The following is a 25,074-nucleotide window of genomic DNA, read 5'->3' as shown; positions in this document are numbered from 1 at the left end:
CACACGAATGTGTCTGTTTTGCGCGCGTAAAAAACGCAGCATTTTTCCTGCGTTGCAGTTCCGTGTGACATCCGTGTACAGTGCGTGTCTGCGTTTTTTACGCCCGTATGTCATGTGTTTTTTTACGTCAGCGAAATAAGCTGAAGGTGGTTTTTATTTTCCTCATAATTTCTTTAACAACAGTTGCGTGAAAAACGCATGGCACACGGATGTGCGTCCGTGTGCTGTCCGTGATTTTCACGCACCCATTGACTTCAATGCGTGATGCGCAAAAAACGCACAAGTATAGGACATGCAGCGAGTTTCACGCAGCGGACACACGTTGCGTGAAAAACACAATGTCTGAATGGCCCCATTGAATTGCATAGGTCCGCGTGACATCCGTTGTTTTAACGCGCATAACACGGACGTGAAACACGCTCGTGTGAACATACCCTCAGGCTTCGTTCACATCTGTGCCAGGGTCCTATTCCGACGTTATATCCGTTTGACTACGCAATTAAATCCCTCAAAACGAAGGAACCCTTGCACAACGCAGAGAAACGGAAACCATTGGCACCGGATCCGCCACCGTTGAAATCAATGGTGATGGAAACAGAAACCTATGGTTTCCGTTTGTGTCAGTCAGGGTTCCGCTCCGACGGAAAGCGCCGCCGGAACGGAGCCCTGACGCAGATGTGAACGCAGCCTTAGTACAATTTTTTAATATGGCCATAGTATTAAATACGTGCTTTTTTTTTTCTTAATAAACAGAATTACATAAGCAAATAAATTTGTCCTTCTTTAGCGACGGTTTACATGTTAAGCTCTGTTTAGACTAGCGTTATAACTTCTGTTCTAGCTATGACGGATCCGTTTTTTAAATGAAGCCGAGTGAATCCTGACCGACGCCACTGACTTGTAATGGGCTCCGTCAGGTTTCTGGTGTTTTTGACGGCAAGAATAGTGCTGTGAACTACACTGTTCTAGCTATCGAAAATGTGAACAGAACCTTTCAGTGAGCAGTCAGTACAAACAAACAAGACTTCTGTTTGTTATGAAATATTTCAGCAAGGTTGTCAAATATGCAATAATAACGAGTCAGGAATTAGATTTTTTAGTTATTGTTAATAGCATGCTTGTACTAGACATTTCGATTTTCATCAGTGCCAGTAGAAACAAGGATATTGCAAATTTGCAGCGTTACATTCCTATGAATGTACTTTCTGTCTCTGTAAACTTTGGTTTGATTTCCCGGTCAGCTCTAGTCATAGAGAAGGAAATGAAGTACTTCTATGAGACATTATTGTTTTGGCAGCATGGTTCATTCACTCGCCTGATGGACTACAGTACGGCACACGCCGCCTCCTTTACTGCAGACAAGTGGCTGTGTCAGTCCTCTGGATCTTTTCAGTTTTACACCATGCTGCTTACTGAACCAAATAATGATCATAAAGAAGAGAAAATGCTCCAGGTCTATAATCGGTCTTAGCTAGGATCTTGTTCACACTTTCTTAGTAAAAGATAGAAAGGCACTAAAATGAGTGCTATCACTGGGGAAAGAAAAAACATGCTTCATTTTATGCAATTGCGTGTCAGTGCAATAAATCCACCAATAGCGTACGAGGGAATTAGAAAGTTAAAGGCGAAGTCAGATAGAGTTCGAGCTAAGCTGCTAGGTCACATGTCTGGCAGAGGGGTGGGGCTAATTTGCTGGCTGGCTGGACAAGCAACATTTTAAGGGTATGTGCACACACACTATTTACGTCCGTAATTGACGGACGTATTTCGGCCGCAAGTACCGGACCGAACACAGTGCAGGGAGCCGGGCTCCTACCATCATACTTATGTACGATGCTAGGAGTCCCTGCCTCGCTGCAGGACAACTGTCCCTTACTGTAATCATGTTTTCAGTACGGGATAGTTGTCCTGCAGAGAGGCAGCGACTCCTAGCATCGTACATAAGTATGATGCTAGGAGCCCGGCTTCCTGCATTGTGTTCGGTCCGGTACTTGCGGCCGAAATACGTCCGTCAATTACGGACGTAATTAGTGTGTGTGCACATACCCTAAGAGGCAAATCGGTTTACGGATAGAAGAACCATGGAATTGTAATATGCAATCAGCACTTAACCCCTTGACACCACAGCCATTTCTCATTTTAGTATTTACCTCCCTGCATTCCAAAAGCCATAACTTTTTTTATTTTTCCGTCAACAGAGCCGTATGAGGGCTCTTCTTTTTTTTTTTTTGCAGGACAAATTGTAGTTTCTAATGACACTATTTGATGTAACATATAATGTACTGGCAAACTAAAAATGATTATGTGGGGTGGAATGGGAAAATAAACAGTAATCTTCTGTAATTTTTATATATATAATTTTTTTTCTTAGGGGACTTGAACAAATGATCCTATTAAGCCCCCCCTCCCTCTGTCCAACGGCTAAGATGTCACGGTCGCTATTGGCTGCAGCATGTAAGGGGATAAATGGCCAGGATTTGCGTTACCTTTGATTCAGCCCTTTGGTACAAGGTGTCAGCTGAAATATACAGCTGACACCTGTGGTGTATAGAGCATGCCCAGTCTGTCAGCTAACTTAATTTACCCCCCCCCCCCCCCCCAGACTAAGACGTACATTTGCAGCAAAGGTCTGCAAGGGGATACATTTAGAGAAGATATTCTTAAAACAAATATGCATCCATCTAGTGAATAAATTGGCTGTGTATCATTCTATGTAAGTACACCGGGGTAATTTGCCGTTGTTACAATTCCAGCATAAAATATTTGAATCATATATTAATTTGTAAAACATACACAAGTAAATTAGAATAGACATTAAAATAACAAAAGGGATAAATTTACTAAGCTAAATTAGTCGGAATTCTGGCTCTATTTGCGCTTATCTGGCTTATATGGCTTGTGTCAGATTTATTATATGTCAAACAATTTTTGCAAAGTATCTACAAAATCTGGCTTAGTGAAAATTTGGCATGGCTTAAAATGCACCAAGGATTGGTCTTAAGGAGACCAACCAAGAGGCGTAAGGAACAGAAAAGTATCTAGCAAGATGTGCCAAATTTATCATACAGCATGAACCACTATGATAAATTTGGTGCATCTTTTGCCTGTCTGGTCTAGTTTTAAGCAGTCTAAATGTAAGACAGTAATAATAAACCTGTTCCAAAATGTCTCAAAATATAGACATCTTGCGTTGGAGTCGCCTTTAGGGGCTTACGTCACAGATCCGGGCGAAAATATTAAAAACATGCTGCGCTATGGTTTTCGATAATACCACGGACACCATGATGGAAACCCGACGGAACCCATTATAGTCGATAGGTTCCATCGAACACTGATGGTGTCGGTCATGCAACGGAACTGCTGCTTCCGGTATTTTAGTTGTTCTGCTCCTCTGATGGAGCAGAACAACGGAAACACTGATTCAAGTGTAAACAGGCTTACTTCTTCTCGAGATCCCGATGAGTGTTGTTTTATGATCATTGTTTTATTTTATGTTTCAAATAAAAAACATAGTTACAATTCTTTACTACTAGGACTGTCTTCTATACCAGATTACTTAAGGCCTCATTCACACGACAGGGTCCGAGTGTCGGCCGGGAAAATCGGCCGTTTTTGGCCGATTTTCCCGGCCGGTTTGCATCCGATTTGCATCCGTTCCGATTCCGTTCCGGGCCGAGTTGCCGTTTTTACCGGCCGATTTGGACCCGATTTGCATCCGTTTTTTTCCCTGTCCGTTTTAAAATCGGATGAATTTCATTTAAATTTGTTGCCACACACAGCCCTTTGTAGATAATGCCACAGCCCCCCTGGTAGGTAATGCCACCCAGCCCCCTGTAGGCGATGCCACCCTGCCCCCTGTAGGTGATGCCACCCTGCCCCTGTAGGTGATGCCACCCACCAGCCCCCTGTAGGTGATGCCACCCAGCCCCCTGTAGTGGATTCCACCCTGCCCCCTGTAGGTGATGCCACCCAGCCCCCTGTAGGTGATGCCACCAAGTCCCCTGTAGGTGATCCCACACAGCCCCCTGTAGGTGATCCCACACAGCCCCCTGTAGGTTGCACCCATCCCCCCCCCCCTTCCAGGAGAAGTCACTGACTTCAATGTCCATATATGGCCAGTGTAGTCACTGACTTCTCCTGAAGAGGAATTCCCTGCCACAGGTCGGGAATTCCGCTTCAGAAGTGAGTGACGTCACTGTGTCCATATATGGACAGTGTAGTCACTCACTTCTCCTGTAGCGGAATCCCCGGCCATAGAGTCGGGGATTCCGCTGCAGAAGTACGTGACTTTGCTGTGTCCATATACGGACAGTGTAGTCATGCACTTCTCCTGTAGCGGCATCCCCGGCCATAGAGTCGGGGATTCCGCTGCAGAAGTGCGTGACTTCGCTGTGTCCATATATGGACAGTGTAGTCACTCACTTCTCCTGTAGCGGCATCCCCGGCCAGAGAGTCGGGGATTCCGCTGCAGAAGTGCGTGACTTCGCTGTGTCCATATATGGACAGTGTAGTCACGCACTTCTCCTGTAGCGGCATCCCCAATCCCCGGCCGGGGATTGGGGATTCCGACTCCTACAGCGAGCAATAAAAGACCCTCCTCCTCCTCCTCACATGCACTCTGCACTGTGAGGAGGAGGAGAGAGAGTGCGCGAGCGACGGTAGACCCGGCCATCACTCGGGACACATTCCGGTGATGGCCGGGTATTACCCGGCCCCATAGACTTCTATGGGAGCCGGGCGGCCGGGCACCCGGCCGAAAATAGAGCATGTCCTATTTTTTGACGGCCGGTTTTCCCGGCCGTCAAAAAATCGGTCGTGTGAATAGCCCCATTAGGGGTCTATTATTCCTAATGCAGCCGGGTGCCGGCCGATTTATGAACGGCCGGCACCCGGCCGAGAAACCCTGTCGTGTGAATCCCGCCTAAGACTTTAGATTAAAACCACCTCAGGGTGTGTTGAAATTATATAGTGAAATATGTACAGGATTCCTAAAATGTGAAAATATTAAACTTTTTTTTTATTTTTCTTCATTATAAAACAAAAGGTAGGTGAGTATTTTTCTACTGACTGTGCACAGCCAGCATTATGTAATAGGGACTGTGTGCTGCATTGTGGTTCCCTTTATGAGGCACAGTGTTTTCCCCTGCAAGAAATTTTTCTAGGGAGAAAAAAATCTCTGCAAAAAAGAAAGCAAAATGGAGCACGCCACTATTTTCTTTTTAAAGAGAATCAGTGAAAAAAAAAAACAGGAGGTACAGTAGAGTGCCATAGGTTTCTATGTACATTTCCGTGTGTTTACGGCTTTAGGCAACATGTGTTGGAGCAAGGAATTGAAGCTTATTAACAAACAATCTGACTGATCAACCACTGAATAAGTATTTATTTAAAAATAAAAAATGATAGGTAAAACGAAAAAAAAAAAAAGTCTAATTTCAACAAGTAGCCAAAGTATTGAACTAGAAACACTAGGCCATTTTCCAAGCCAAGCAATATCGGAACTTGGAGGTAGAAAGTTTTTGTTTAAGGTCTATATAAATTGTGAAGACGAAAGCTGGCCATACATTTTAGATAGCTATCGGCCAATAGCTCGTTCGCTGACAGCTATTACTCCCGACTCCGCCCATAGACATGCACGCTAGGCTCGGCTGAGTGTGCGAGTGTACTTAGGGAGAAAGTTGCTGCCAGACGAGTCTAGTAACGGATTATCGAATAACAAACAAAAGGATCAGGAATGTTGAAATTCAACAGGCCCAACCCTTCTCTCTTCCCAACATCTGCCGGCCACCGCCATACGAATTAGATGGACATCACCATACACATTAGTAAAGGTATTATCATGGGATGAAGGTCTGTGGATCACTAGCCACTGCCTAAGCATCTAGTAAATATATCAGGCACTTACATTTATCCCTTCTGCCTTTGAAGGGGAAAGAATAACACATTTTCTGGGAAGAAAATACTCAAACAAGCACTTTAGTACAGTAATTGCTTCACGTGTTGGTAGCTCTGTGGTAACAGAGTGTAATGTTCATGTGTGATAAAATAACACCTATATTTCAAGGAAACAGCTCCACTTGCTTAGCACATAAATACATTATTTCTTAATGGTTTGCAAGAATGTGTGAGGAATAGAAGTTTAAAGGTAATGGAAAATAAAATGTTACAGCATTGTCTGATTTACCCATATACACGTCAATAATATAGTTCAGCAGTAGGAGTTGAAAGAATTTTGAAGGTAAAGACCTTTTTCTGTTTTTCAGATTTTTAAATTAAGAACCAGGAAATTCTGCCCAGCATGGCAACATAATCAAGTAAGGGACGAGAAGTCATGCCACCATATTCGAAAACAAGAAATGGTAGATTTGGTGAAAAAATAGCAGTCTATTCTAGTGAGCCGAGCATCTGTGTGATCATCACATGACCAGAACAAATTTTTATCAATAAAGAATAAACAACAAATGTTTCTATTAAATTACTGCAAGCAGAGATCTTGAAATAAGAGACAGAAAAATTTGATGCAGAAGGGAAATCCACGCTAGAAATCCATTCGCTACTTGTGGATTTTTTACGCAGATTTCCGGTTTATAGGCTGCAAATCCGCGTATTGCAATCTACCAGCTTTATCGTACGAAATTCACGTCAATAAGTGTCATGTAACTTCAGATCCACTCCAGAAAAATTTGCGTGGTTTTAACTGCCATGGTGATTTCACATTAAAATCAATGACAGGCAGTTTGTGAGCAAAATCCACAGGAAAATAACTTTGTGTGAACATACCATTCGTTTCCACTAGATTATTGTAACGGTCATGGTCGCGGACCGCTGCCTCCCCTTACCTGCTGACAGCCGCCGACCCCTCTCATCCTGCCAACGTCTCCCTCCCCGGAGAGGTCAGCACATGCGGACGTCCTGACCTGCAGGGACCACTAGGGTGCGCGTGCGAGCTCGTTCCCGGCCTTAAAGGACCAGCACACGCACATGTAAAGAATAAAGTCATTATCCCCCGATCACCGTGGACTAGAAAAAGGGCTCTGACCTTTCACACCTTGCCTGAGCGTTGTTTGTATTCCTAGGTTAGTCTTGCAAATGGTTCCTTAGTCGTATCCTGTTCCCAGTGTTCCCGTGCCCTGCTACCTGTACCCTGTGCTGTATTTGTTCCTGTGCCCTCTCCAGTGTTGGAGTCGTGTTGTGAAGTCTGCTACGCCTAAGGTCGTACACCACATCTGATGTCATCTGCAACGCCTGGTACCTCCTGCCACGTTTTGCATCACCTGTTGTCAAACTACCATCTGTGCCTAAGCTGCTGCTACTGCCTGGACTATTGCAGGTACCCTTCTGCTTGGACTTTGCATAGACTTGGTACACTGTTGTTTGGCCAGCTGCTACTCCGCTAGGGCGGTGCGGCCTAGTGGGTCCAAATACCCACAAATCATGACGGTTATGCCTTTATGGGTATCTTTAAACGGTAACAAAATGTTCAACAAACTTCTGACATGTCAGAAGTCTTGATCGGTGGGGGTCCGAGCACTGAGACCCCCACCGATCGCTAGAGCGAAGTGGCAAAACCGCGTGCGAGCGCTGAGCTGCTTCGTTTCTGTTCGGCTTTTCTCTGAAAGCTGATGTAGCGGTGTACGAGCCCATAGACTTTCTATTGATTCCGCACACCGCTACATCGGCTTTCCGAGAAAAGCCAAACAGAAACGAAGCAGTTCAGCGCTCACACGAGCGCTTCTCTGCTTCATTCTAGCAATTGGTGGGGGTCTCAGTGCTCAGACCCCCACCAATCAAAACTTCTGACACGTCACTATGACATGTCAGAAGTTTGTTGAACGTTTAGTTACCCTTTAAAAAAAACCCTGTTTAATGTGCCTTTGTTTCATGCATCTTAGTTCTGTAGAACTGTAGGATTATACTTTTTTTTTTTTTTACGGCCACAGTTTTTATTTCACCAAGGCAATTGAATTATAATACACATTAATTGTGTAGATTGCACAATAATGTACTAAATAATTTTCAGATTTTGTCTGGTACGGTCTCCATAAATCGTCCACCTAATAACCACTGTAGTCAGTTTTAGCTCTGCCTTGTTTCCTGCAAGCCTCATATTTCAGATTTCAACTGCGGTTAGCAAATCTGTTGTGCACTACATGAAGGATTCTCTTTTAATGGCAACTAAAGATAAATCAGTAGATATTTTTTTTTTGTCCTAGCACATTAGTTCAGCTTTAATATGTTGCAACATGCTCTACTAATGCATTTATTTATTCTAGGGAAATGTGCAGACATATCCATTAGTCTTTTCTCAAGTCATACAAGGTAACTGATAACGGAGTTCAGAACAAGTGTTACCTGCACAGGTTCCATTTTGTACAAATAATCCTGGGCCACAGCTGTCTACACAGCGACCTCCATGTTTCACATCTAATGGGTCCTTGCATGTTATGCAATCACTTTCTGAAGGTCCGTGACACTCTGAGCAGGATTCATGGCAAGCTAGAAGATAGAAGGTAAGGAGAAGTTAAAACCCATGTGAAGACATTCTGGAATGAATGGATGGACAGTCAAAAGCTGTAAAGTGTAACTTCATCTTTCTGAAACCACTTCTATGCTAGGAAAGTGCATAAACACCAATTGCCTAAAATATTCTCACTCCCATGACGTGTTGGATACTTTTTTTTTTATTCTTTATTTTAACCGAGATTTTCAAAGCATACATTACATAAGAGGGAGAGCAGAACAGGAACTATCAGGGTCTGTAAGCAAAAATCAAATGAAACAGCGGGGGTAGGAGCACGCAGCTCCAATCACTATAGAGAAATATCATTAAAAAAAACAAAAAAAACCTAACCAACCGAATTACCACCGCACCCCAGGGGGGCATTTCAAGTAGTACCCTGAAAGAGAAGCAGAGAGGTGGAGGAAAGTATCAGTGAGCCATTATGGCTTTGTATTCCTCAGCATCCTGGTACACTATCCTGCCAGATATGGAGAAAGGCTTTGTTGCAGTTATTATTTCGAGAAGCGAGGTCCTCCATGCGCTGTAGGTCCTCCACCTTTATAAACTATAGCCTGAGAGACAGGGGGTCCGAATGTTTCCATAGAGCCGTGCAACATAAAAAAGATGTCGTAGGATAGAAATCTTGTAGGTTTTTTTAATGGGAATGTTACTATGATGAAGTAGGAGGAAGGCTGGGGAGTATGAGATTGGGAATTCTGAAAAGGTGGCGGTAAATCTCTAGACTTCCCGCCAGAAGGGTTGTAGTATTGGGCAGTCCGAGAATGTGTAGAGGATGGAATCTTCAGCACATTGGCAATGCCAACAGTGTGAGGAATGATGGGCATTATTGCATGCAATTTAGCAGGTACTCTATACCATCAAGAGAGTTTTATAGCCCGGTTTTTAAATGCGTGAAATACATTTATTCAGCTTATCCTTAGATGACTCTGTTTTGATTCTTTTATACAGGGCATGCACACTCTTGTCATGACCCGAGTGAGTAAGACATGTTGGCATGCTTGTGCCTTCTTGTTTAAAAGAAATTATCAGGATCAAAATAGATTTTAAGTATTTATGACATAGTGATAAAATCTATTGGCTGAACATTCTTCTCTTTAATGATTATGGTAATAATTTTCATAATAAACACTGAGAAATGCAAACATTTTACCCACACAGCCTGTTATACTTATATGTGTTCTGCCACCTGCAACCATGGACTGACTCCAGACTTGCTCTTGACAAAGTAGTGACAGCTGCTTCACCTATAAATACGGTCCGACCAAGCGAAAGATTTATTTTGGTGTGGGGTAAAGTTTGGAGCTCCTTAACCCCTTAATGACCGGGCCTGTTTGGGCCTTAATGCCCAAGCCAGATTTGTTAAATCTGGTATGTGTGACTTTATCAGAGAATAACTCAGCGAAAGTTTTGAATATCCAAGTAATTCTGACATTGTTTTTTCGTCACATGTTGTACTTTATTTTAGTGGTAAAAGTAGACTGATACGATTTACGGAAATTAATAAAAAAATAGAAAAAATGAAGAAATTTTGTAAAAATTATCATTTTTCCCTATTTTTAACGGCAATATGTCACATATGTACATACATACAGTACAATTTTTTTTTATTAAATATATATTTCCATCTCTTTACTCTATTTTGGTAGCACTTTTGAAAAAAAAAATTTTTTTTTTGAGCAATTTTGAAGACTTACAAGTTTAGTAATAATTTTATACATTTTGAAGTACATTTGGTTTTCCTGCACCAAGCCAGGTTTTCAGAGGCTCATAGGTGTCAGAATGGTGGAAACCCCCACAAGTGACCCCATTTTGCAAACTACACCCCTTAAGGTATTTATTAAGGGGTGTTGTAAGTATTTTGACCTCACAGTTTTTTTGTAAGAATTCATGTAAAGCAGGCATAAAAAAATATAATCTCACTTTTTTCATAAAAGTATCACTTTGAAGACCGATTTCTTTGTAAAGCGACCATGAGAATGAAGAAACACACCCCAAAATCTATCACCCTGTTTCTCCTGTTTTCAAAAATGCCCCCATTGTGACTCTAATGCATTGCCTGGACACACAGCAGGGCTTGAAAGGAAGGGAGCACCCGGAGGCTTTCAGGACTCATATTTTGCTTGAAAATGTTTTAGGCCCTACTGTATATTTGGAGAGGTTTTGAGCTACCAGAACGATAGAAACTCCCCATAAACGACCCCATTTAGAAAACTAGACCCCTTAAGGTATTTATCTAGGGGCGTAGTGAGTATTTTGACCCCACAGTTTTTTGCTAAATTTAATGCATAGCAGGTGAAAAAAAATAAAAAAATCACTTTTTCATATAAGTATCACTTTGAAGACCGATTTCTGTGTAAAGCGACCATAAGAATAAAGAAACACACCCCAAAATCTATCACCCTGTTTCTCCTGTTTTCAAAAATGCCCCCATTGTGACTCTAATGCATTGTCTGGACACACAGCAGGGCTTGAAAGGAAGGGAGCACCCGGAGGCTTTCAGGACTCATATTTTGCTTGAAAATGTTTTAGGCCCTACTGTATATTTGGAGAGGTTTTGAACTACCAGAACGATAGAAACTCCCCATAAACGACCCCATTTAGAAAAATAGACCCCTTAAGGTATTTATCTAGGGGTGTAGTGAGTATTTTGACCCCACAGTTTTTTGCTAAATTTAATGCATAACAGGTGAGAAAAAATAAAAAATCACTTTTTTCATAAAAGTATCACTTTGAAGACCGATTTCTGTGTAAAGCGATCATGAAAATTAAGAAACACACCCCAAAATCAATCACCCGGTTTCTCCTGTTTTCAAAAATACTCTCATTGTTGCCCCAATCTGCTTATTAGACGTGTGGCTGGGCCAAAAAGAGAGGGAGCACCCTTTGGCTTTCAGGGCACAATTGAATAAATTCTAGGCCCCATATCATGCATTTAGAGGCATTGAGCTGCCTGAACAAAAAAAAAAAACACGCAGAAATGACCACATTTTAAAAACGAAACCCCTAAAGGTATTCATCTAGTGGTGTAGTGGGCATGCGGACCAAAAAATTTTTTAAAGGAGGAAATAATGGGTATCATTTCAGACACTATGGGTATATAATGTTTTCTTCAAACTCTTATTACGTTTCCAGATAAAATAGAGGAGACGTGGTAGAAGGTTATTTTGTTAGAAATACGCCACATTAATAAATTTGTGCGGCACAGAATAGAAGTGAAGCCGTGTATTCATAACGGATACATGTCGCTATAGACGTATTTGCCTGTACTTATGACTATGTCTTGCTGAAGAAGCAGTTGGTGCCATTATGATGTCATTGTGGACAGAATTCTGTCCTAATATAAAATCAGTCAGAGAGGAAAAAATAAACTGTACTGGAGTGACGGGCAATATCTTCAAACAAATGGAGGAAAATGTATCCAACTATGTTGCAAACTCGAGTCTGTTCACTAGATAGAAGAACACCTGCAGGGCTGTCAAGACAAGGTTTTTTTTTCAGTGACTGGTTGTACAACATCTCTTTAGCTCCATCAATCCTTATGAGTGACGAATGTGCCAAGTGACGCGGTACACCATAACAGGCCCCTGCCCGGCAAGGTAGGAACCGCTATGTGCACAAAACAACCAATCACCTACAGAATATATAGAGGGACAATGTCCAAAACCATCTATAGGAACAGTAAAGGATCACTAATCCTCAAAAGGATGTCAGTATTTCCAGAAGAACCGTAACAAAGACCATGGTGTATTGATAAGGAACAGCTCGATTATTAGAGATCCTCCAAAAAAAAAGATCATGCCCGTATCACGGTACAGAATTAGGAATTTAACAGCCGTATGTGGCAGGACATAGTCATATGAAAAAGGAAATACATCCCCAATTTATTCTTGTAACCATTTCTAAAATGCACGACTTCCACTAATTCAGGGGCGGCACGGGCCGCAGGTGTTGGATTTATCTACTAATAAATGCAATGCCCACATTTATTTTTTATTTCAAGAACACTTGTGGGGGTCCATGTTCTGAATAGACAGATGTGGGCTCCTGCACAATAAGCTGTATTCATTTGTGAGTGATCAAGTCCTGGATTTAATTGTCCAAGAAATGTATAAAAAAATAAATTAAAAAAAAGGGGAAAATTAGTTTTACAGTCTGAAATAAATACTTTACTTCCTCCCCATGAGAATCCCTCCCTCCCTCCCTTGGAAAGCTCAGAAACGAAAAATAAAATATGAATAAATGAAATTGACTCCCTAAAAAGAATCCCCCCCACCCCACCCTATTTGGTGTTCCCTAAATTATAGATAAAATTAATAATTAGAAACGGTGTGGTAGGTCTCAAAACAGGGGTAGTTGCACAGGCCTGGATTTGAAGGGCACATGGGACAGTAAAACCGGGTATCCCTCCTCCTTCCGTGTTTACTGCACACCCGGCATCTCCTTTGGGGGTATTCCTTACTCTCAGTGGCAGGGACGGGGTGAAGGAAGTGGTGCTCAGTGAGCCTTTTGACATTCTCCGACTCAAAGGAGTCTCCAGGTGCGGGGGAGTCAAACATAATTTTCTCCTGATACTGGAGGAAACTGAGCGTTCCCTGGGTCTTATAGAGCACATAACTGTTGTAAGTGGCCATCTAGATAAGGTAGATCGCTACCTTTTTATACCAGGCCCTAGTTTTGCGCTTGACCAGGTACGGTTGTAGGACCTGGTCAGATAGATCGACTCCCCCCATGAACTTGTTATAGTCCACCACGCAGACCGGTTTCCTCTTATCAGAGGTAGCGCCCCTCTCTCTTACTGCCACTGTGGTGTCCTCGTGCACGGTGGAGAGCATGTACACATCCTTTTTGTCACTCCATTTTATTGCGAGCAACTGGTCACTGGTGAATGAGAGTGACGCACCCCTTACTAGTCGCCTGGACACCAGCTGTTGAGGGAAGCCGACTATTTTTTCGTACCGTCCCACAGGCTCCTGTATTCGTAGCATGGAGGGACTTATACAGGGGGACACTGGTGTAGTAATTGTCGGTGTACACATGGTACCCTTTCTGTAGGAATGGCACCATGAGTTCCCAGACAATTTTCCCACTAATGCCAATATCCTCTGAGCATCCTGGGGGATTAAGGTGGCGGTCCCTGCCCTCATATATAAAAAAGGCACAGGTGTAGCCCGTTGTGCTCTCGCACACCTTATAGAGTTTCACTCCGTATCGGGCTCTTTTGGAGGGGATATATTGGCGAAACGATAGACGGCCCTTGAAGGCCATAAGGGACTCGTCTACCGCTATTTTTTGGCCTGGGGTGTACAAATTCAGAAAAGACTCAGATAGGAGGGAGATGAGGGGTCTCAACTTGTTGAGGCGATCATGGCCTGGGTCACTTCTTGGGGGGATTTGGGAGTTGTCCGAGAAGTGCATGAAGCGCATTAGCGTCTCATAGCGCGTTGGGGTCATGACAGCAGCAAATACAGGGGTGCTATGGATAGCGCTAGTAGCCCAGTAGGAGCGGATAGACGGTTTTTTTACTATCCCCATATTTAGGGTAATTCACAAAAATTTTTTCATTTCACAGACGGTTGTGTGGATCCATCCTCTGGAATAGTAAGAACTGGGATTTTGGGTGACAAATTGGCTGGCGTATAAATTCGTCTGCTGGATGATTAGTTCCAGGACCTGATCGCCTATAAACAAATTAAAAAAATTATAGGGGGTAAAATTTGTGACATCAGAGTTGATGCCTGGAGTCGCTGTAAATGGCGGAATTTGGGGGGAGAAAGAAACTGCAGGATCCCACATGGCGGGAGGGACTGCAGTACTAGGCCCGGCTCCTGACACCTCACCGGTGACTGCTGCGTCCACCACCATAGGGCTGGGGGGTCCAGTGGCAGAAGCAGAACTTGTGTCGCTTTCTGAGCCAAGTTCTGCTTCTGACGCAGCGTCCGTATCACTGCCGGAACCGCTAGAGCACAGCATGGCGTATGCCTGCTCTGCAGAGAACATTCTGCGGCTTCTGCGGTTCATTATTTTATAACACTAAACTAACAAGTAAATTTTTTTTTTTTTTGTATTTTACATTTTTTGGGGATTTTTTTTTTTTTTATATATAATATAGACACAACACTAACGTAAAAAAAAAAAAAAATACGGTAAACCGCAGTTAATTACAGCAACTAAAACTAATTCAGCGGAAAAAAAAAGAATTACGGAGATAACAAGTAATTACGGGTAATCTGGCGTGATTACGGGTAATCTGGGGTGATTACGGACAATATCGGAACACTGGCGAGTACGTATGTGGTGTATTTCACAGTATAATACAGCACAAGATTTCTATAGTATTTCTCTCTCTCCTCTCACAGATCAACTACAGTGAGAGGAGGGAGGGAAAGAGCACAAATCTTGTGCTGTATTGTGTAAATATGGGACTATGGTCACTGTGATAGGTATATCACAGTGACCATCTGATCAGGGACCAATTATCAGGGTCCCTGATCAGTTTCTATGTACAGGCAGAATAGCTGCCTTATGTCACTGCGCATGCGTGCGCCATTTTCTTTTTTTTCCCGGCAGTTAGGGACGGGGGGGGGGCACGGGGGGACGACGCGGGACACGATCGGAGGCAGCAGGGGGCCTAAGAAGCAGTTTTTTTATCTCCTCTCACCAAACATACATGGTGAGAGGAGATAAAATCATAATTTGCTGAGGCACATTTATTGTAACGGCAGTCGCCGGTATTCGTTGAATACCGGCGAACGCCGGTATGGGGACCGCAAACAGCGGTCCCCAGTCACTGCTCCCAGCCCTCAGCTACCTCCGGCAGCTGAGAGCAGGGAGCTAAACCTCCCCCCGGCGGCGCTATTTTATTCCGATGCCGCGACGTAAAAAGTCTATGGCATCGGAATAAAGCCCGTTAGTGACCGACGTAGAAACACGATGGGTCGGTCACTAACGGGTTAAATATGTTGTTGGTGATTCTCAACAACATTTGTACCTTAGCCATAGTAGTGCCTTCCCCACATTTCTTGGGCACTTTAGTTCCGTGCTGAGGGTGTTGTGTTGGAGGAGGTCAGTTGCTCCCCTATACCCATCATCTCTGGTCCTGTAGATTTATTATAACTGGCTTAGAAGCTGGAAATCCTCGAAGGGTATGTCTACTGCAGTCTGGGAGGTTTATCCATATTATTTTTTCTCTTATAGTTAGGTTCCAATATTTTTAACTTAAACTGATGGACGTAGCGGTTTGTATGTGTATATATATATATATATATATATATATATATATATAGTAATATATATAGTAATAATCAGCCACTTTCTATTATATTTCTATTAACTTTTCTCTACGATACGTCACTTACAAACATTTGTTTTAGGGGCTTAAAAAAATGGAGCTTCACATACAATGATGTCTATATACTAAATAACATTATTATTTGGGGGTAGTAAAATCATGACATTTCCCAGGTACATGGCTCCTCTAAATTTAACGTATTCCTTGTTCAGTGAATATAAATAAAACGTAACCACTTATGCCTAGAAACAAGGTCTTTTTATCCAACCACTAAAACTTTTAAAATATGTCATGATATCTACACAGTGTTCCAATTTATTGTAAAACACATAAGGATTACTGAAAATGAGGATTTTAGAATGTAGAAATAAATCATGATGACTTGGCTATTTTTTTTTTTTTTCATTTTTATTGATCTATCTGTCAAGATGACTGCCAGTTTAGGTTTGGAAAATGAAAACTTTCAGTACAGGCTTATACCATCCTCTCCCTGACAATACTAAAGCCAAATGTCAGCTATATTTACAGTGACATGCTGCATTTACAACTTCATAGGATTTAGAGGGGTTCAGGTGCAATGAATTTAGTGCCGTGAAAAAAATGTGTTTGGCAAGAAGGTTAGAGCATGTTTACATATATCAGTTTGTGAAAAGTAGCAGAACCCGGTTTGTCACTCGGCGCAAGTTATTGTGACATCATTATTCGTGTTTTTACATAGAACTGCAGGTGACAATCACACGGCTAAATTCTGCCCCAAAAGGTTAAATGACAAGTCTAGCTCTGCTACATGTACTGCACAGGATGGTCACCAGGGAACAACACAGTGGACCATCCTGCTAATTGTCAGGCCTCATGCACAGAGCCGTATTGCGGCTCTGTACAACTTCTATATTTTTCTTATATGGCCTTCTTTAAAACTGGTTATATAGTGTGTGCATTTTTAAGATTCGGGATGAGTAGACAGAGAATGAGTCAATATTTTTCCGCTAAAATGACGGAAACCATGACAGAAACCCGACTGAAACATTTAAAGTCAATGATTTCCCTCTGGCGCCGTTTGTGTCCCTCATGCGGCGGATCGGTCAGAACCACGGAAATAGGAATGCAGATGTGAACATAGTCTAATATGAGCACATTCAGTTTTAGCAAGCATACTTGATAAATGCTGCTGCTCATTAATATTATTTAGAAATAATAGCCAAGCTGAAAAATATGACATGGCGTTTGCCTTCTGGGAAATATGGAGCTAACTTTTGCTTGTCCACCAAAAAAAACCAAAAAAACACTTATACCCAAGTGCTGCAGTATAGAACGATATAAGCAATAGCCAGAGGTCTTTTTTTTAAGGATTGTTGGAAATGAATTATGGGCGCTGTGAAATCTGAAGCTTTCTCCACAAGCTCTATATAATGCAATCAGAGCAGCCAGGCCGAACTAAAGCAAATTGGATTTATTCCCATGAGAACCAATGAAGAAAGTTTCCTAGAATATTACTGCAACAAGAGCATTTGCCTACACAAACATATACAGCCATAAAGATTCAGCAACTCACCTGGACACCTGAAATGTATGGGTATGTTCACACGCAAACTCAAAAACGTCTGAAAATACGGAGCTGTTTTCAAGGGAAAACAGCTCCCGATTTTCAGACCGTTTTGTAGCAATTTGCGTTTTTCGCAGCTTAATTTACGGCCGTTTTTGGAGCGGTTTTTCAATGGAGTCAAAACGGCCGCGTAAAAGAACGGTCGCTAAAAAGAAGTGCATGTCACTTCTTCAGACTTTTTGAGCCATTTTTCATAGACCCTATAGAAAAACAGCTCCAAAAACGGCCGTTAAAAACGTCACGAAAAACGCGACTTTGATTAAAAAAACTTCTGAAAATCAGGAGATGTTTTCCCTTGAAAACAGCTCCGTATTTTGAGATGTCTTTTATTTTGTGTGTGCACATACCCTTAAAATTATATCTATAGACACGCTTATTGACTATTTCCAATACAAATCGGAATACATATTGAGACTATAATATAAACTCACAGACAGTATAAAAAAAGTTAAGAAATGCATTGTCAGTAGATCTACATATGAACTATAAGGCCCCATGCACAAGACCATAAAAAAAAAATCTGTAATTGCGGACCGCTATACGTTCCACAATTACGGAACCGCCCGGTTCTATTGGCCGCGGACACATTTCCGTATCGCTACGGAAGGGTATCCCTGCCGTAGAACTGTGCCGTGAATTATGGAGCATGTCCTACTTTTAGATTTTTACGGGCTGTGCTCCCATACTTTGTATGGGAGCACGGCACGAAAATGCGGCCTGCGGCAGTCGGCCGTGCTCGCAATCGCGGGCCGTGATTACAGGCACGGCCGTTTGCATGCGGGCTAAGGTGATGTCAAAGACTTGCAAACACTTTGTTATAAGTTATGTTTTGCTGATCTTAAGCTGGCCATGCACATTAGATGTAGGCCAAACATGACTATTTCAGTGGGACCGGCCAACCATCTAATGTGTATGGTGGTGTCCCGACTATCCCTGACGGCAGATCGGGGGATACAAGCGTCGGCCATGTTAAATTCCAGCATGGCCGATGCTTTTGGATGCCAGGAGATATAAGCCGCTGCCGGAGGAGTCTCCCTAATGAGAAAGAATGCATACTTGGCTGAGCAGAGCGTGCATGTGTATGGGGGAGTCAGGAAGAATAGTTGTTCGGCCGACAGCGATCTGAAATGTACAGTATGGTTAGCTTAAAGCTTACGGTCTAGTCAAATACAGAATTATATATAAGCAACTACTTAATGTAATCTGACCAGTGGTGCAGGTTTAGGAGCGAATATATTTTTTAAAACTGTATTTGAGTTTTACAACAATTTTTTAGCAAACCATTAATTAATCAACACAGATACAAGGGGCAAATATATTTTGCTTAGAGGTGTATAATAATGATAATAATAATCTTTTATTTATATAGCGCCAACATATTCCGCAGCACTAAACAATTTAGAGGGAACATGAAACAGACAATATCAGATATTACCAAAACTAATTTACAATTCAAACAAGAGGAGTGAGGACCCTGCTCGCAAGAGTTTACAATCTATGAGGAAATAAGGGAGACACAAAGTGTAAATAAGTGCTTCTTGAGTACAATGGTCCAGCCATCATTTATATACATGGGGTGGTACACATAAAGCTGCATGAGCCGGTCACCAGCCAGTATCCGTGTATGACGGACATGAAGTGCATTAGGGTGCAAGGAGTGTGTGGAGGATACTGCTGAATGAGGGGGTCAAGTCCTCATGACTAATGAAAAAGGGGGGCCAGGGAAAGGAGTCAGATTAGGGAATGTTATAGGCCTGTCTAAAAAGATGTGTCTTCAGGGCACATTTAAAACTGTGGCTATTGGGAATTAATCTGATTGTCTGGGGTAGTGCATTCCAGAGGACTGGTGCAGTACAAGAAAAATCTTGGAGACGGGAGTGGGTGGTTCGGATTATGGAGGATGTTAATCCAAAGTCGTTGGCAGAATTTAAGAGCGCGAGTAGGGTGGTAGACAGAGATGAGGGAGGAGATGTAAGGAGGTGCAGCACTGGGGAGAGCTTTGGGAGTAATAAGTTTGAATTAAATTCTGAAGTGTATGTGTAAGTGTAGTGACTGGCACAGGGAAGAGGCGTTGGTGTAGTGGTTGGTCAGAAAGATGAGCCTGGCTTCTGAATTAAGAATAGATTGGAGAGGGGAAAGTTTAGTGAATGGGAGACCGATTAGTAATGAGTTAAAGTAGTCAAGACGAGAGTGAATCAGAGCGACAATGAGAGTTTTGGCTGTTTCCACAGTAAGAAAAGGAGATTCTGGAGATGGTTTTGAGGTGAAATTGACAGGAGCGTGTAAGTGATTGAATGTGCGAAGTAAAGAGTCAGAAACAACCCCAAGACAGTGGGCGTGCTGCCTGGGAGTTATGATAGTGCCACACACTATGATGGAGACATACCTGATGTCTCCATCGCAGTGTGTGGCACAACCACAACTCCCAGTTATAAACCTGTCAGGTAGGTTAGTAGATGGTGGGAACACAAGGAGCTCAGTTTTAGAAAGATTCAGTTTCAGATAGAGAGGACATGATGTTAGAGACAGCGGACAGACAATCGCTGGTGTTTTGTATTAGAGCAGGGGTGATGTCATGGGAAGAGCTATATAATTGGGTGTCATCAGCGTAGAGATGGTACTGGAAGCCAAATCTGCTGATGGTTTGTCCAATAGGGGCTGTGTAGAGAGACAAGAGAAGCGGACCTAGGACTGATCCCTGAGGAACCCCGATAGCAAGGGGAAGATAAGAATAAGTAGAACCAGCAAATGACACACTGAACGAGCGGTCAGAGAGATAGGAAGAAAATCAAGAGAGAGCAGTGTCTTTACGCCCAATAGAGTGGAGCATGTTAAGTAGGAGTTTGTGGTCTACAGTGTCAAAGGCAGCAGGGAGATCTAGAAGAATCAGTAGAGAGTATTTACCTTTAGATTTAGCCGCCAAGAGATCGTTTGATACTTTAGTAAGGGCAGTCTCTGTGGAATGTAGAGTGCGGAAACCAGATTGGAAGGTGTCAAGAATGGAGTTAGCAGCGAGATAGCAGATAAGGCGAGAGTAGACCAAGCGTTCAAGGAGTTTGGACATGAAGGGGAGATTAGAGGCAGGTCGGTAGTTAGCAGCGCTGGATGGGTCAAGAGTTGTTTTTTTTTTTTCTTCAGTAATGGGGTTATAACGGCAAGTTTAAAAGAGGAGGGAAAGATTCCAGAAAAAAGAGAGAGGTTAAATATTTTAGTCAGATGACTATCGACAGCTGGGAAGAGGGACTGGAAGAGGTGTGAGGGGACAGGATCACTAGAGCAGGTAGAAGGACGATGAGAAGAAGAAGAATGGAGCCTAGAGAATACCGTTATTGGGTCAAATGCTGAAACTGAAGAAAAGAGAGTGCGGGAAGGAAGGGGATCGATGTTACTAGGAGACTGGGAGATAATATCATGCCGGATGTTGTCAATATTAACTTTAAGACAAGTGGTCAGGTCTTCAACATTGAGATCTGTGATTGGTGTCTGCACTTTAGGACTAAGGAGGGAATGAAAAGTATCAAAGGGGCGTTTTGTATAATTAGTGCGGAGATGAGAGAGGTGAAATAGACTTGTTTGGCTCGGTGAAGGGCAGAGTTGTAAGTTTTCAGCACAAATTTGTAATGTACAGTACATCTCGAGCACTGCTGAAGAAAGCGGGATTGAGGTATGTGCCAGGGTTGTGGACGTCTTTGCCGGGTGGTTCGGAGTGTAGGGGGGCTGCTTCATCCAAAGCATTTTTGAGAGTGTTATTGTAATGTTTGGCGGCCAGTTTGAGACAGGAGAGGGAAGAAATAGGTGGCAATGTAGACTGTCTATGAGTTGCTGAGTGTTAATGACATGTAGATTTCTGTATGTCTGATGGTAGGCATGTTTTTAGGTGCCAGAGAATTTGCGATAGTAAGGAGAGAAGGTTGTGATCAGAGAGCGGGAGAGGAGAGTTATTAAAGTCAGAAAGGGAGTATAGATTCTATATTGCATGTCATTAGACAAAGTAGCACATACTGTAAAGTTATTATCAGTTGGGTGCCAGGGACAGCTTTTGCTACAGGTTCCAGGACATCAGTTTTGAGTCTGATGTGTGTAGTTGCAAACTTTGTAAATTAATATTACATTCAAAAGTGGAGCCACTTTCTAACAGCTCTTCAATTCTGGGTTTATTCGAGTACTTTACACTTTGTATTGGCAGATGGATATGTTTTGTATAAAATAGATTAAGAAATACTCAAGTTGACTTATTGGAAAATAAATTATATATATATATATACCTGAACAGACTAAATGGCTCTGGAAGTATCCTGGTCTGCAAGATTCCACACATTGTCCTTCTTTCAACAGAAGAGATCCAACACATGCTGTACACTCAAACCCATTGTTACAAGTGACACAGGTTCCTTTACAAGCTGTTCAAAACATAAATACATTACAAATTATGTTGCAAATACTAAATTCTAAATCATTATTGAATATATCGACCTTTATTCCAAGTGAAAAAACAAAAAATATATTGTTATCTTTATTGGAATTGGTCCATTTCAGAAGTAGTATGTACAATGCCTGGCTGCACTCTATTCAAATAGGGACCTAGACATGTGACTGTGTAGCCTTGTATGTATTTTTTGGGGGACGACTTGTAGTTTTTATTAGTACTATTTTGGGGTACATACGACTTGTTGATTGATTTTTATCGCATTTTTTTTTAAAGGCAGGATGAACAGAAAACAGCGGCGTTCACCATGCGGGTTAAATGTACGTAATCGTTTTATAGTTCGGGTCAGTCGTGGCAATAACAATTATGTGTACCTTTTAAAAAAAAATTACGTTTTTTAATACAATTATTTTGTAGGGAGAACAAATGGGTTTTTATTTATTTATTTATTATAAACTTTAGTGAACTATTTGTCACTTTTTTTTAGTCCCACTAGGGGGCTTTACTATGCAATATTTTGATTACCTTTATAATACACTGCAATACTTCTAGCTATGGCAGGGCCTAATAGGCAGACATGGGGGCCGTTACATCCCCGGCTGCCATAAAAACCCCTCTCTATACACTTGTATGTGCAGGTCTTTGTCTGAATCACTCTGCTCCTGCTCCCTACTCCTGCTCTCCCCTCCCCTCCCCATAGACTTCTATGGGCAGGCTGTAAAGAGACACCCCCCACACACACTTTCCATAGTCAGTCTGCTCTCAATCTAGGGAAATATTTTGGTTGAGAACAGGGGGTGGACAGCAAATTACAGGACGGGAGACACCTAGTGGCAGTAACTTCACACAAAATTTGCATGGATTAAACAACTAAATTTTAACAGTAAGTAAATTTGATCTCTCCCATGTATACTTTGTTTATTTATTTAATAATTTATTTGATTATTGAATTAATAGGGGCTGATTACATGTATTACATGTATTAAAAAAATAATTTATAAAGGAAATTCTATCTATATGCAAACTCAAAGAAGAATATTTGTGTTAAAGTACTGAAGTTTTTGACAATATAAAATGTACAACATAAAATACTGGTGAAAATCAAACAGACCTCAGCCACATGCAGCTTTTGTAATAGGAAACATAAAAAAGACGAAGTTCTTTTTAGAAGTCACAACACGAATTACCTAAACATGTTCTGCCATCTAGATAGAATCCAGGGTCGCAGCTGTACACACAGCGTCCCATCTGCAACAAGCGAGCTTCATCACGGCAGATGTCACAGTGGTCAATAGAGTGAGAGCAAGTTAAGCAGTCTGGGTTACACTGTTCTAGAATTGGAATAAAGCAGAAAGCACAGATAAGAAGTTTCATATTCTGTACTATGAAAAATAATACTCTAGCGTCCAAGCAAAGACATTTACTTCTTATTAATTCAGATGTACGTTTCATATTCTATGTTATCACTGCACCAAGTGATCTCTGACTGTGCAAACAGGATTTAGATGAATAGGTGCGGGAACAGGAGTGGAGGTACGATGGGCATGTAATTTAAACTGAAAAGAGACCCTATTCTCAAAAACCTAAGTAAACACTAAACCCAAAGTCTATCCTAGTTTAATTTGATGTGCTATTGAATACAAGCCATGTAGGCATCCATTTCAGGCTGGGGAGAAGATAATTGTTGTGTTCTGCAGTAGGATTACTCATGGGGGTTATGAAAATTATGAGCACATTTTTAAAAGAATGTGTAACAACAATACCTTGTTTGCATTGTGGACAGCATTCCCCCTCTGCATTTACCGCCAGGGTTCCTACTGGGCATGATGGACAAGATGGAGAGAAGCAGATGACCTGACCATTCTGGCACTCACACTCAGTACATGTATCTTCTTTCCATTTCTCTCCATTCTTCAATGATTAAATTTATGTTGATCGAAACAAAAAACATATTAGGTTCTGACACTACGCTTATGTCCCTATTGCAGCAGAACCATTATGAAGGCTCAGGACCCATTCACACGACCGTAATTTTCATCCGTAATTACGTATAAAATTTCGAACCCATTCATTTCTATTGGCCACGGATACATTTCTGTATATGTTCGGATGTGTGTCTGGGCTGTAGAAATGATCCGAAAAATAAAGAACATGTCCTATTCTTGTCCGCAATTGCGGCATGGACTCAACCATAGAAGTCTATTGGTGCTTCTGTAATTGTGGACGGCTACGGATGTGTAGCCGTCGGATCCGTATTTGCGGACAGTAAAAACTATTCCGGTCGTGTGAATGAGGCCTCACTATCGATTCACAATAACATTTTTAAATACTGCTGGTAGTTTACTTTAGACAATCAAAACAAGCAAAAACTCTGCAATTCTCATATGAGAAGATGAACAATGTTGTCAATTTAAATAGTAATACAAGGATGAACCTGTACCAAGGCTCGGTTTTCAAACATTATACAATAGCTTCTAGGAAGAAAGGGTTATTACGTTGTCCTTATTCATGTTATCGGCTTTACCTGGGCTCTAGGTCATTTATGTATGTAGTCTGCTAGGTGGTAACTCCTTCAGCCCTCTATTGGCAGAACTTAATGTCCTATTTTACTGCATGTCACGCATCCCTCCATAGACTCTAGTCTGTGGGGGATCGGTGACAACGCGTCCTGCACGGGTCCACCTCGGACGTGGAAAACGGCAGTTTTTCACTTCCGAGGTGGGCTACGTTCGTGTGAATGTAGCCTTAATATTTTGTTTAGAGTCCTCTCTTCTTTGGGTTATTACATAAAAAAACTGAGGCTCTGTTTACATCTGCACTGTGGCTCCTGTTTATGACAGAAGCAATGATGCAGTGCCAGATCCCTCGCATGGCGAACTAGGGTTGTCACGATACAAGAATTTGGACTTTGAAACCGTTCTTTGTGTAGTATTGCGATTTTCGATACCAGAACGATACTTTGCCAACAACAAAACAGTCCTTCCATTTTCTGATGTGAGGCACGTGGTGTTATAAATTTTGAACCTCCATGTGCCTCACATTAATAGTCATAAACCCCATCATGTACCTCCCAGTCATAACGGGCAACATTGGGTTAATGTTCAAAATCATAACACCATGTGCCTCAAATTAATAGTAATTACCCCCATCGTGTAATTCACATTCATAATGGGCAACATTGAGTTAATGTTCAAAATTCATAACACCATGTGCCTCATATTAATAAGTGACCCCATCAT

The 25,074-nt window shown here is 42.0% G+C and overlaps 1 protein-coding gene across 1 annotated transcript in view; it reads right to left on the bottom strand.

Moving 5' to 3' along the window:
- Positions 1–25,074, bottom strand: part of FRAS1 (Fraser extracellular matrix complex subunit 1) — a 457,569-nt gene that overhangs the window by 207,440 nt on the left and 225,055 nt on the right. The window contains exons 12-15 of the mRNA XM_075861759.1: positions 23,599–23,746; positions 23,023–23,166; positions 21,675–21,809; positions 8,350–8,493 (exon numbers count right to left, since the gene is read on the bottom strand). Coding sequence (XP_075717874.1) covers positions 8,350–8,493; positions 21,675–21,809; positions 23,023–23,166; positions 23,599–23,746 — 571 coding nt within the window. The remainder of the gene's footprint in view (positions 1–8,349; positions 8,494–21,674; positions 21,810–23,022; positions 23,167–23,598; positions 23,747–25,074) is intronic.

The sequence above is a fragment of the Rhinoderma darwinii genome, chromosome 1 (assembly GCF_050947455.1).
Source record: "Rhinoderma darwinii isolate aRhiDar2 chromosome 1, aRhiDar2.hap1, whole genome shotgun sequence".
Lineage (NCBI taxonomy): Eukaryota > Metazoa > Chordata > Amphibia > Anura > Rhinodermatidae > Rhinoderma > Rhinoderma darwinii.
The sequence above is the reverse complement of the archived record's forward strand: the minus strand, read 5'-3'. Positions and strand labels throughout refer to the sequence as shown.